The 13,025-nt window shown below is 36.6% G+C and overlaps 1 protein-coding gene across 2 annotated transcripts in view; it reads left to right on the forward strand.

Moving 5' to 3' along the window:
• Positions 1-13,025, forward strand: part of LOC131051811 (putative uncharacterized protein YDL057W) — a 204,888-nt gene that overhangs the window by 18,838 nt on the left and 173,025 nt on the right. For both annotated transcript variants that reach the window (XM_057986418.2, XM_057986417.2), the window contains exon 3: positions 12,470-12,552. In XM_057986418.2, coding sequence (XP_057842401.1) covers positions 12,470-12,552 — 83 coding nt within the window. The remainder of the gene's footprint in view (positions 1-12,469; positions 12,553-13,025) is intronic.

A 13,025-nucleotide genomic window follows, 5' to 3' on the forward strand; every position in this document is an offset into this window, starting at 1 on the left:
TAATTGTGTTTGATGAATTTCCATGGTTCATACTTTTTGCATCTTGTTGATTGTAAGTTGCAGTGTAAAGTTAGCTTGAACCCCCTAAATATGTGCTAAGTTTGATTGTGGATGGTCGTTTGGATTGCACTGTTTTTGGGTATTCAAACATACTTTCTCGATTTGAAAATCCTCTAGCATCCCTAGAAGATTGCACCGGTTCTTGTGGAGTTGTAGTTGATCTTGGCGAAGTAGAGCTTGGTTTATTTGGAGTTCGTCCACTAGAGAACTATCTATTGATATCACTGCCCTTAGGAATAGATTTAGATCCTTCTAAACCCTTTCCTTTTTATTTTTAGTTCATTTTAGTCCGTTTGAAGCAGCAGTATCGAAAATTCGCTATATCCGATGATGGAGTTCCACCCACAACAAAGAAGCGAAAGAACGATGCAAACGTAAGGCCCCTTGGATTACCAACAATCACATCAGCCAACTGAGTCACGTTCGTAGCATGAAGGAACCTTGGAGTCGATTGTTTGAACTTCTTGCAATCTTAGCATGCAATTGCACTTTGATCAAGATAGAGTGAAGTGACCGTTAGACAACTTTATTTTGTGTTCGACGCTGTCAAAAAAACACGTCAACACTACCCTAGAAAGCAAAAAAATGTAGCGGTCCCCATTTGCAATGGGGCGATGTGTGAATACATCACAATAGTATTGTTCGGAATAAAGGAAGACAGCATGAGGCTAGGATGGTAGCAGCAAATTTTTGGTACTATAATAATTTGCCCTTCAATGTAGCGAACAACTCATTTGGGAAAGTTTGGTGAGTGCATTGACAATAAGGGGTTTAAGACTTTGAAAACTAAATAATTTAGTGGGCCATTGATATAGGAAGTTGTAAAAAATAAAATAAATGGCTTGTGGTTGATGATCAAAATAACATCTTATTGGATGGACAGACAAATGGACGAAATTGGACTCTCCTAACTTTATAGTGGCTTCTAATGGTGCATTGATGTTCTTGAAGTCTATAGATGCCTTGCATGAAGTAAATGCTAAGACTTTGTGCAATCTATTAGATAGGGTGGTCTAGGAGGTTGGGGTTGAGAATGTTGTCGAATTTATCATGGACAACACAGTTGCATATGTCGTTGTAGGCAGACTGCTTATGGAGAGACATCCTACAATTTCATGGACTCTTTGCACTACGCATTGCTTGGATTTGTTGTTAGAGGACATTGGGAAGATTGGTTGGGTCAAAAGTGTGGTTGAAGATGCTAAAAATATTACCAAATTTATGTACAACCATACTTAGGTCGTTTTTTTAATGAGAAAACACACAAATGGAAAGGACGTTGTGTGACCAGGAGTGACATGATTTGCTAGCCACTTCCTCACTTTGCAAAGAAATCTTGCTGCCATTTCTCATCTCAAGCAAATGTTTGTTTGATGCTCTGTTGGAGTCTCCATTTTCCAAAAAAATTGAAGGGGAGAAGATTGTAAGTACTATTTTTGATGACACATTCAACAAAAATGGAGAGGAGTTAATCTGGGTAAGTGTTGTGACGTTTTCACACATCGCCCCATTGCAAATGGGGACCCGTGTTCTTTTGCTTTTTAGGGTTTGTTCTTTAGGTTTTTTAGGGTTTTGTTAGCTAGCCTTTGCATTTTGAACGTCGCCCAGGGGATCAATAGGGTAGCAAGTCCGGCTTGAGTAAGGTCCTGATCCTGAAATTTGGCTAAGTCTGGAATGTCCTGATCCTGAAATTTGACTAAGTCTGGAAACTGAAAAACCTCCAAAAACTAGATTTTGCAATATAACTCCTGGAGGTCTGAAACCACTCTCAAACATCCTGAAAGTATATATGGAATATAACTTAAAGTATAAGAAAGAAGAAACATAGAAGGAAATGTCACTTATACTTAAATGTTATGTTCCATAAAATTTATCCTGATAGAGAGTTCGAAAAGTCAAATTTCGCTCGTGTCCTTCTCCAAGGGTCCAGAGCGAAAAGCGCTCCTGTCCCTCTCCAAGGGACCAGAGCGAAAATACTTATTTGAGCCATTCCTGACCGTGTTTGGACGAATTGAGACATCAAAGGCATGGTGAAGGACGAAATGAGCATGATAGAGCATCCAGACTTGATCAAAAACAATGAAATGATGAAGTTTTTGCCTAGAGGGTCAAATTCGCTCCTGTCCCTCACTGAAGGACCAGAGCGAAATTCTTCATAAGGTACGATCTGGGCAAAGATCAAGCAAGTTTTATGTTTGAAGGCAAGAAAGGAGATGAATTGAACCCATTGAAGACAAATTGAAGATTATCAAACGTCAACAAGGGACCCAAATGCCCAAGTTCGCTCCTGTCCCTCTCCAAGGGACCAGAGCGATTTTTGTCTTAGACAAATTTCTTGCCAAGTTACAATGAATTCCAAGGCATGGATGAATGAAAGGGGACATTACGAGACCGTTGAAGATAAATTTGGAAGTTGGCGAAGTGTGATGGAGACTACAAGTACAAATTCGCTCCTGTCCCTCTCCAAGGGACCAGGGCGATATCACACCTAAAGGACATTTGTTTGCAGGACAAGTCGCTCAAGTTTAAAAATCCTAGCGAACATGCCAAATCCAACGTGGAGATAGAGATTTTGGACGTAAAAAATGCAAGAATCAAGACCAACATGATGGATCGCTCCTGTCCCTCTCCAAGGGACCAGAGCGATGAGGTACGTATCTTCCATTTTCAAGTTTTGGCGCCCAAAGCAAGTATTTTTGAATTTATTTTAAATGCTAAAAGTCGATATGTTTCAAAAATTTAATGAAAATTAGCATTTAACTATTCCGCTTGGTATCAATTAATTATTTTGCCTTGTAAAAAATCGAAATTTATTAATTAAAAATGAAAGGCATTTAATAATTAATTAATTAATTAATAAAAAAATCAAATGGAGTGTTTGGTTTGGAGAGTCGGCCTTGTTATTTATGAAAAAAATCGTTTTTTTGCTATATTTTTACAAAAGTCGGCCTTGGAGAATAAGAGGTGAGCGCTATAAAGGGAGAGTGAAAATTGTTATTTTCACATCATTATTTGTCATTTCTTACATGCGATCTTGAGGAAGACAAAGGAAAGTGCGAAGTTGTATTCAAGGAGCGAATTTCATTTCAAGTTAGAAGGCGCTAGTAACTTCCAAGGTGGTGCGAATCTATATTGGGCGAACTTGCCAAGGTGTTAGAGGATCAAGTCAAGGACAAGAGGGTGGCGAAATTGATATTTTGAAGAAGGAGATCACGTTGAAGCCATCTAATTTTGATTTTGCCTATTCCTTGTTTTGCATTTTAGAGTTAGGCTCTCAAGAGAGGTATGGCGATATGGATTTATTGTAGCTTAAATTTTGAATTCATAGCTCAATAGTCGTTTTTAGGAAATGATTAATAAAGGACTTATCATTAAGTTTCTTAAAATTTGCTCTCTAATTTATGTTATGTATTGCAAAGTCATGGTACTAATTTTGAAATGTTGTGTAGGCATCAAATGGAGATCTCTTCAAGGAAAATCAAGCCGGATCCAGGACGGTCTTCGCCAGGACGGTCTTCGCCAGGACGATCAAGTAAGGACATGGGCAACCTCTTTCAATCCAACGTTCCAGGGCGAGGTACATCATCATCCTGCACATCAAGGACACAAGGAGTTAGAACAAGGGCTCGTTGAAGAAGTAAATAGTCCAGATGAATTAATTAAAGCAAGCTTCTCAACAACATGAAGTTGAATATCTACCAAAGTACAAGTGTCAAATGAGGTGGCATCCTAGTCATCACGTCTCCAATCAGTGAGGTCCATCTCAGCATGTCCAGATTCAATGTACTTAACTCATGGAAGGTGGCACAAACTCCAATGTACCTACCCCAGCTATCCATTGGTCGATTTTTCTAGAAGGGACATGTGTCCAAGCAATACAATTTTATCATTGGTCAAGCATTAAATGTTATGTAATGGTTGTAACAAACCCTAATTAGGGTTTTCATTGTTGTATCTTGGCCATTGATCTTGAATTGATCTAAGCCATCAAATTGTATTGTGGGCACTATATAAGCCCAGGCATTTCATTTGTAAAGGCTAATTAGCAATAAGTTAGAGATAGCATGTAAATAGTTGGAAGAGTTAGAATATAGTTGATAGAATAGTAATTAGAGTAGAATAGGAGGACAAGGCAAGAAATTGTTGCCATTGATTGTAAACAGACTCCATTTTCATTGAAGTAATGGTGAAATATGTCGTTTTCTTGCAATTTGCATGGTTTCTTGTTGAGTCTTCAATCTTAGATGGTAGATGATTAGATGAATGGAGGAAATGTGATTGATTGATGGTGGAATTCGTATATCCATACTACTAGCAGTTTGTTGATTGCAGACTCGCCTTGTGTAGTCAACTGGAATCATTTAGCTTAAGCTCAATTTCAATTTGTCGCTTCTTCATTGATATGCATCAACTTGGATGGTGTCTATGCCTGCGGTGATGATTTGAACATCATAAAGCTTCCCTTAGAAGATCGCACTAGTCTTGTGGAGATGGTCCATTGATGTCAAAACAAGACCTAGTTAGAGTTTCATCAAAATCAATCATTGCTCCTACATTCTTGGTATTAGGATTAGATCCTCTCTTCGCCCTTATCCTTTTTCCATTTTTTTTCAAATCTAAGTTAGTCAGAGCCTGTGTCCAGCAAAGCAGATCGGAAGTTCAATCATCACATGTAAGTCCCCTTGTGATTCCAACAAATCACATCACACCACGAAGAGCTTATCCACACGTAGAGACCCTACCAAAAGAACCTTGGAGTCTTCCTAACTGATCCTTTATGCGAATCTTCAGCAGTTAGAGACTATTTTCTCAAGAGAGGATAAGATGCCTTTAGGTATTTTATTCTGTGTATGATGGTGTACAAAATACACGTCAACAGTAAGTAACAAACACAAACATAAACTTTATACAAAATAATCTATTTGCTGTTTTTTTAGGGGTTAATTTGGTAATAATTTAAATTTTGTTTTCAATTTTTAGGTAACGAGACCTTTAGTTAGGGTTTCTTTTATGATGGATGGAGAGGGCATGCCAATGGGTTTTCTTTATGAGGCCATGGATAGGGCCAAAGAGGCCATATTGCATTACTATGGTGGAAACAAGAGAAGATAGGAACTCATTTGGCGCATCATTGATCGTAGATGGACAAATCAACTCCACTAGCCGATACATGCCTTGGCCTACTACTTGAACCCAAAATTAATTCTATGATACATTTAAGGCTGGTGAGGAGGTCATGGCAGGTGTTATTACATGCATTGATAAGATGGTGCTGTATTGTGACATGAAAAACAAACTTCTTGATGAGTTAGAGGTGAGATTTCCTATATCTTATTTATGAATTTGGCAACGTTGACTCTCTAGAAACATCCATTTTACATACACAGTAAGTAATTTTTTATTTTTGATCTATCCATTCAAGGTCTACAAGGCTATGGAGGGGAGACTTTTTTTTTCAACTCAAGCAATTGATATGATTGAAAAACAATCGGGTAAAAATTTTAGTTCAATACTACAAGAAAAAAATAGAAACTTGATTCTTATATTTTTAAATGTTTTTTTTTTTTGTAAATTTAAGGTGGGAGATTTATGGTGCCGGCACACGAAATCTTCAAAAGATAGCCATTTGTATTGTGTCCCAGCCATGTAGTGCTTCCGGTTGTGAACAAAATTGGAGATTATTTTAAAACATTCACACAAAGAAGAGAAATAGGTAGACCTAACAATGCCTCAATGATCTTGCCCTTGTTTGGTACAACCTCTGCCTTTGAACTAGAAAGTTGGAGGGCATTTCACATAAATCCATTGACTTGGATGATATTGATCCTTTTGGTGATTTTGTTCTTAATTTTCATGATGCTCACTGTTAAATTGCTTATCTAGAAACTATATTCGTCAATTCTTAATTTAAGATCTGTAAGCAATGACTAGTGCATGGCATAACTATCTAGTTTATGGATCATATTCTCATAATTCCTATGTCTTGTGCTAATAGAGTTATAAATTATTCTCCATTGCCTCATGGAAGTTATCCACGATTTGCACTGCCCCCCTTGCTGCCAATGCCTCACCTTTCTTTTCCTAGGGTAATATTACTACTTAATCTTCTTTAAATCCTCATGGTCACTCAAATAATTGCTCAACAATCAGCCATCATTTTGGCAAATGAAAATGTAATGTCCCTACTAGTTAGGGATCACTATCCTGCAAAATAGATTGTTAGAAATACAACAAATATACATATATAACTAATTTAACTTGCAATTTAACCTTAAAATACTTAATTAACACTAATCACAATTCTTATCTAATACTTCATCAACATAATCATAATTTTAATCTAATAAAAAAGGATACGAATGCCATACAAAGTATGTCCTTAGGCGGCCGTGAAGCTCGCCTTCTTGGAACCCATCTTGGTTCCAAGCCCTCCAGGAAGTCAAAGGTGAATTCGACTCCTGTCTTGAATGTAATTTCTTACATCCAAGCCCTCCAGGAAATCGAAGGTTATTTCGATTCCTGTCTTGGGTGTAAACTCTTACGCCCAAGCCCTCCAAGGAAGACCATGTGTCATTCCTTGCCTTGGGTGATGCATCCCATCACCCAAGTCCTCGGAGTGGACCGGCCAGATCCATCTCCTCTTGGTTGAACTTAATCAACCAAGCCCTACATATGCATATCAATAATCAGTATATATACTGCCCTAGGGATTTTCATAATCCCTCCCTTAGACTAAGGGAGTTTCCTCCCTTAGACTAAGGGAGTTTCCTCCCTATAGCCTCCAACATGTGTTTACATTTGCATTTATAATACACTTTGATGATTTAGTACTATTTTATTTCCTAATCCACATTTTATGTTAACATGTATTCCTAATGTATTCTTTAACATATATACATATCAAATGTACCCTATCATTGTTAACATATGCATTACACCTTCCTTGATAACATCTATATTACTTAATCAGTCCCTATGTGTAGATTAGTATATTAATTAATTGTATTCATTAATGCACACATTTTTAGCCTTAATATACTCTTACCAACACTCAATGAAATATATATTAATTATCATACTCAGTAAATGGTAATTTTAATGCATATTACTACTGCCTTAACACATTCCTTATCTATGTTCAATAAACACTATAAGTTTAATCAACATTAATATATTAGTTGTTTATAATATATTATACCTTACCTCTTACCTGCTGGTCACGAAAGTCTGCTCCCGAATGCTCTCCCGTGCCCCCTCCTCTCTTGCCTCTGCCTACACAGCTATCCTTTCTAATCAATGGTGATCTCACTAGATGTTTTTGATTCCTTACCTTTATATCTCTCAATATGAGGGAGAGGTCACACCTCTTCATCATGTATGCCCTTTGGCAAGAGACATACCCGTTCACCATTAGCACCCTTTGAAAGAGTGCAACTCTTCATTATTTCTACCCTTTGAAAGGGACACAACCTTTCGTAATCAGATCTGCACTTATTATTTAAATCAGATCTGCACTTCTCATTTCCAATTTATCCTCCCTCTCAAATGAGGTTCTCTTATCTTTTTTATATCTCATTGTTGAGGGAGTCACAACTTTTCCTTTCATGTCTTTTGACTTTTCATTAACTTAATTAATTTTTAATTAGTCGTATTTAATTATATTATTTTATATTTTAATTTAATTTTTAATGTTTTAATTTTATTATTATCATTTATTATTAAATTCTATTTCGAAGTGGAGACATTACAGAAAACAATTGGAATGAAATCCTACTTGGAGAAAAATTAGCAAAAGCGAATGCCATTGTGACCCTTTTTACACCATAGAAGCAGAAATCATGGATATTGAAAATAACCTACTATAATTTTGATTTTTTCAAGAAATCCATCTTTGTGATTTTATAACAATTTTTTTCCTGAAAATTTTCTTAGAGATCATTTGAATTGCAATTTATTGCAAGCTTTAATGATTTTGACACATTTTTGGGCGATTTTGATTTTATGGGGCAATTTTTTTGTCATCAAAAGGGTGTTCAATTTATTCATTTGTTTGCATGTTGCTGTTTTGTTTTTACATTTGTTTGGACCGTGGCTATTTTGTGATCTGAATGATTTGGTTGCTAATATTTTCAGAGGACATCAGAACTCTTGGTAGCCTTGATTGCCAAGTTGTTTGGTTTGTTGGTTATCCAAAGACTGATTGGCTTAAGGCATTTTACGCAGTGCTCCCTGATAGTCTAACCTCTTCTATTCTTTCTGCTTTGGTCTCTCTTCATGTGCTGCTTGTCGTTTTTTCTGCTGGAGCAGAGCATTTTTAAGTAGAGTTTGGAGATTTTGAGGACTGTAGAAGGTAAAGTACATACTTTCAATGGATTGTAACTGAAAATTTGAAACTATTAGTATTTGTATCTTGTTATCTTCTATGTACTATGCAGTGTGCAACATAATCAGTGATATTAACATAAATGAAAAATATACAAAATCCAAAATTCATGGGGTAAATATTATTTATTTGTTCATCATATCTCTATGCTACTAAAATGTGCTCCTTTTTATTTTGTGTTTTTCTCTGTTCTTTGAAAATTTCATTTTTCCCAATTAAATCCCTATTTTTTTGAAAAACCTTTATCTTTTGGTTTGCCCTTTCTCTTTTTTTCTTCCCAAAATGATGCTGCTATGCTCCATGCAATCCACAACAGTGTCAAATTCCTAAATGAAAATATTGTAGGCCATGGAACTCCAAAACCTAGTCACAAACAAAGCAATTGGCTTTATGGAAAGTGTTGTGCGTTTTGCACACACGCCCCTATTTTAGGGGACCCCCGTGTTTGAGTGTGGTCTGTCTGATGGAGATAGAGGCTCAGGATGGAAAACCTCTGCAATTGCTAGTTAAATCCTGATAGAAAGTTGGGCATTTTCTTTTGTAGTTTCAGAAGTAACTAAAAAGTTCTCATTTCTTTTAAAACCACCGAGTTTCTCCCTCAAGGCAAACAGTGAACTTAGCAAAGGCGTTTGAAGAAATTGCAAAGTTCGGCATTGTAGTGAACTTTGCAAGAACGAAACTTAAAATCCCTCATTTTTCTGTGAATGGCCGAATTTGCAAGCAAGAGAGCCAAGTTTTAAAATCACACTTCTTCAATCAATGGCCGCATTTGGTTAAGTCAGGCGAGTAAGCAAAAGTTCGAACATTTTCATCAAGGTGGCCGAATTTCACTAAGTGCGAAGGGTCGAAAGAGAAACTGGACACATTTACTGGTTTTGCAAGATATCGTGAAAGCTGCACATTTTCGATAAAATATCTGATTTTCATCAACAAAGAAAGGAGGCGTTTAAAATCGTGGGGCATAAAATCGCCCATTTCAGGTGAAATTTCTGAATCAAAAAGGGTGTTTAAAAATGAGAGTTCGACGATTTTGCCCAATCTCACCAAATGCCCGAGTTTAGCGAAGCACAAAAACACGTGGTTTGGTAAAAATGGCTGAAATTTCATATTAACCAGGGCATAAAATCCAAGTTTGTACATTCCAGTTGAAAGGCTCAAGTTTTTGTGAAGAGGGCATTTAAAACAAAGGGGTGAAATAATAAAAATTGCACTTTTTTAATGAAAATCTTGAGTTCACTTGCGAAATGAGCAAAAGAAACGCCTAAATAAAGTTTAGCATTTTAAAATGAAAATCGCATGTTCTTGCCCTAAAGTGCAAATTTCGGTTCTTTTTGCAAGTTTGCAAGTATTAAAATATTCGCACAAATCGCGTAAAAAGGCCGAAATTTCCCCTTAGTCGCCCAAGTGAGTGCAAATGAAAAGTGAAAGGGGGGCGAAAAAGTATAAGGGCACCTTTCTTTTTTAAAAATCTTGCAATTTGGCTATAAAGCTGAGTTCTCTCCAACAAAGCGGTAAAGTGCATTTAAAAAGGTTACAGAGTCGAATTCACTTAGACAAAGTGAAAGTTCGCATTTTTCCCTTAAAGGCCGAAATTTCGCCTAAAAGGGGGGGGAATGACAAAAGGCCAATAACCAAGATGTTTAAAGCGATTTTTGCATTTCACCTCTAATAGCTGAAATTTTCCCTCATTAGGCAAACTAAGGGAAACATTAAGTGAAATCATAAAAAAGGGGACTTTCTCACTTTTTTCCTCAAAAAGCCTAACTTTTCCCCTTTAAGTGGCGCAATTTTAAGTCGAAAATGAAAAGAGGTAAAATGGTTCGAATTGTTTAATGGCAAACATCTTTCATCTTCGCCGAAGCAAAACCCAACATTGCCTAAGAAATTTAATATTTGTTAAAATTATTTAATTTTTTCAAAATGATTAATACAGGCCGAAATTGATTGTTTTTAGATTGTGATTGACGCCATTGGAAAGATACGAGGTGAAAACTCAAGGCTCAGATTGAAGATGTGATCGCAATTAAAGTCGGGAAGCGAAGATGCAGGAACGCAAGATCAAAATGGCAATTACGGGGAATGCGCCACCACCTGAACCAGCAAGATTGAAGACAAAAGAGCACACAAAATGCTACAAATATGCATTCTTAGAAATGCACAATTGGAATTAATTCTAGAAAGACAGTTTGTAAAAATTGAAATTGTTTAATGTTCATGACTACCTGTGGGCCCTGTTTAATGAATTTAAAGTGAGGGGACACAGGTCAGTTATTTCCAACTAGTGGATTGACTTGAATTGATGCCAAACAATTGTAGGTAGTTGAGAAAGTGGTTGGGAGGATACTTGAGGATTAAATAGGCATGGGTTAAAGCTGCCAAGTTCTAGAAGGCAGATCGAGACTGTTGGATGCAGTCAATCCTGGCCTTTGATTCAATTTGTAAAATCTATAAAAGGTAGGATGCCTCTCATTTTTAAGGGTTAGAAGGTTAGATTTTTAGACTCTTAGAGGTTAGAATTAGTTAGATTATTAGGAGTAGCATAGAACTGCTGCATAAATTGTTGTAATGGCAGCTGAAGCAAATATATGAACATTGAATATGGTGTTTGTTGTCTTTGTTTTCTTCTGTTTGCATGGTTTCCCTTCAGTTGGTTAGTTAGAGTTCATTGATTTTAATAGCGAAGTGTGGGGGGTATTTGATGCATTTCAGGTTCATACCATTGGGGACCTGCTGATTGTAGGTCACCGTGTATGGTTAGTTTGAACCCAAAATTGTGCTTAGTTCAAATGTAGGAATTTGTTTTAGATTGCGCCAAAGTTGGGTGCCTGGATGAATTTGAAAATCCTTCATCTCCTTAGAGATTGCACTGTTCTTGTCGAGTTGTGAGGGTGTCTCTGGTGAAACAAGAATTGGTTATGGAAATCTGTCTAGCCGCAACACTAGTCATTACTATCATTGCACTTAGGATCCCTAAACCCTTCTCTTTTGATTTTATTTTTCCCAACTTGAGAATCAGCATCGTTGGATGGAGACCAGCTTGTTGTAAACGTAAGGCCCCTTGTGTTTCCAACAAAACACATTAAATCCTTGAGCTATCCCGTAGTCATGACCTGACGATTGGAACCTTGAGGTTGTCCCCTTTGATCAGCTGAAACAGCATTAGGGATTCCTTACACGAGAGGATAGGATACTCAGCAAGAACATTCTATTCTGCATTGACCGGAGAGAGTTGGTTATCCGACTTTAGACATGTCAACAGAAAGATGCATCACCTTAGTTTGTGCTATCATTCAGCAGCGAAATCGATAAATTGAGATGCTTGAGCCCAATGCCTGCTGATATGGACACAGTTCTACTACCAATCAGTCCCAAAGTGTCTATGCTTATATGTATTCACAATGCTTAACGGTAGGCAGGTGTTTGTGTCATACTCACACAATCTGCAGCCCCTGCAAGCCCTACCTTCCTTAAGTGTTGTTGTAGCCAATATTATCATTTCTGAAGAAAAATGAGGCCCTTCTGCTCAAAGAGAACACCCTGCCTGCCACTGCCAGACAATCCACTTGAACCAGGAGCTATTTTGAATGCTTTTAAACATGAATAAAAATTAGGAAGAATGTCTCCATAACACTTTTTCTTTTAGCTATTATGTCTGACTTGGAGTTATTTGAGTTCTGTCACAGCTTATAGCACGCTCCAGTTTTTATGCTCCTTTTGCATGACCTGTTATAGAAATGTTTAGACTTGTTTTCCTGCAGATACGATATGCTGTAATCTGGTTTCTTTCTCTTAGCTCATCTTCTGTCATAGTATCATTTTTTATGGCTTTTCTTTCTGCATCCCATGGCCTTAAATATAGGTCAGATTTTGTAAAGTTTACTATTATTAATATACATATCTCTTGAACTTTAAAAAATCAGGGATTGCAGCACACATAAAGAGTTTCTAGGATATACTTGCTATCTGCATTTGCAAGTTTAGGTGTAATGTTAAGTTCTGACAGGCTTTTCAAATTTATCATCTCAGGAGAATGAGACCTCAGCTAATCTGGCATCTGCATTAATTAATAATGGGATTAGTGCCTTCCGCTTCGATTTTTCTGGAAATGGGTAAGCTTGAGTCAGTCAGTCATGTTTTTTGATCAAATCTGGATATCTATTTTTGACTGAGATCTTGTTGTAACATGAATGTCACATCACCTTTTTGCCTATGAAAATGATAGAAAATTTCTTTGTTATCCACCATGGGAGCTTGGTCGACATAATTATTTGCTTAATCTTAAAATGTTTCTGGACATCAACATGTTGCATTAGTAAGACAAATTCTATTTAACAATATTCTCGTTTACTTTAATATTCATATTATTATTTGTCTTGACAATAAAATAAATTTTACAATGGTTGGGGCTACCGTGACCCAAATTACTTGCTTATGAATTCTTTTTAGCTTAATGTTTGACTTTTATTTGATTGATAAAAGACGTTTCAGTTGAAATTTGTATTGTGGTCACTTACATTCAAATTTTTTATAACATTTTTTTGATTGGTAGACACAGCATATTTGTGTGCATAAATATTTATTA

The sequence above is a fragment of the Cryptomeria japonica genome, chromosome 1 (assembly GCF_030272615.1).
Source record: "Cryptomeria japonica chromosome 1, Sugi_1.0, whole genome shotgun sequence".
Classification (NCBI taxonomy): Eukaryota; Viridiplantae; Streptophyta; class Pinopsida; order Cupressales; family Cupressaceae; genus Cryptomeria; species Cryptomeria japonica.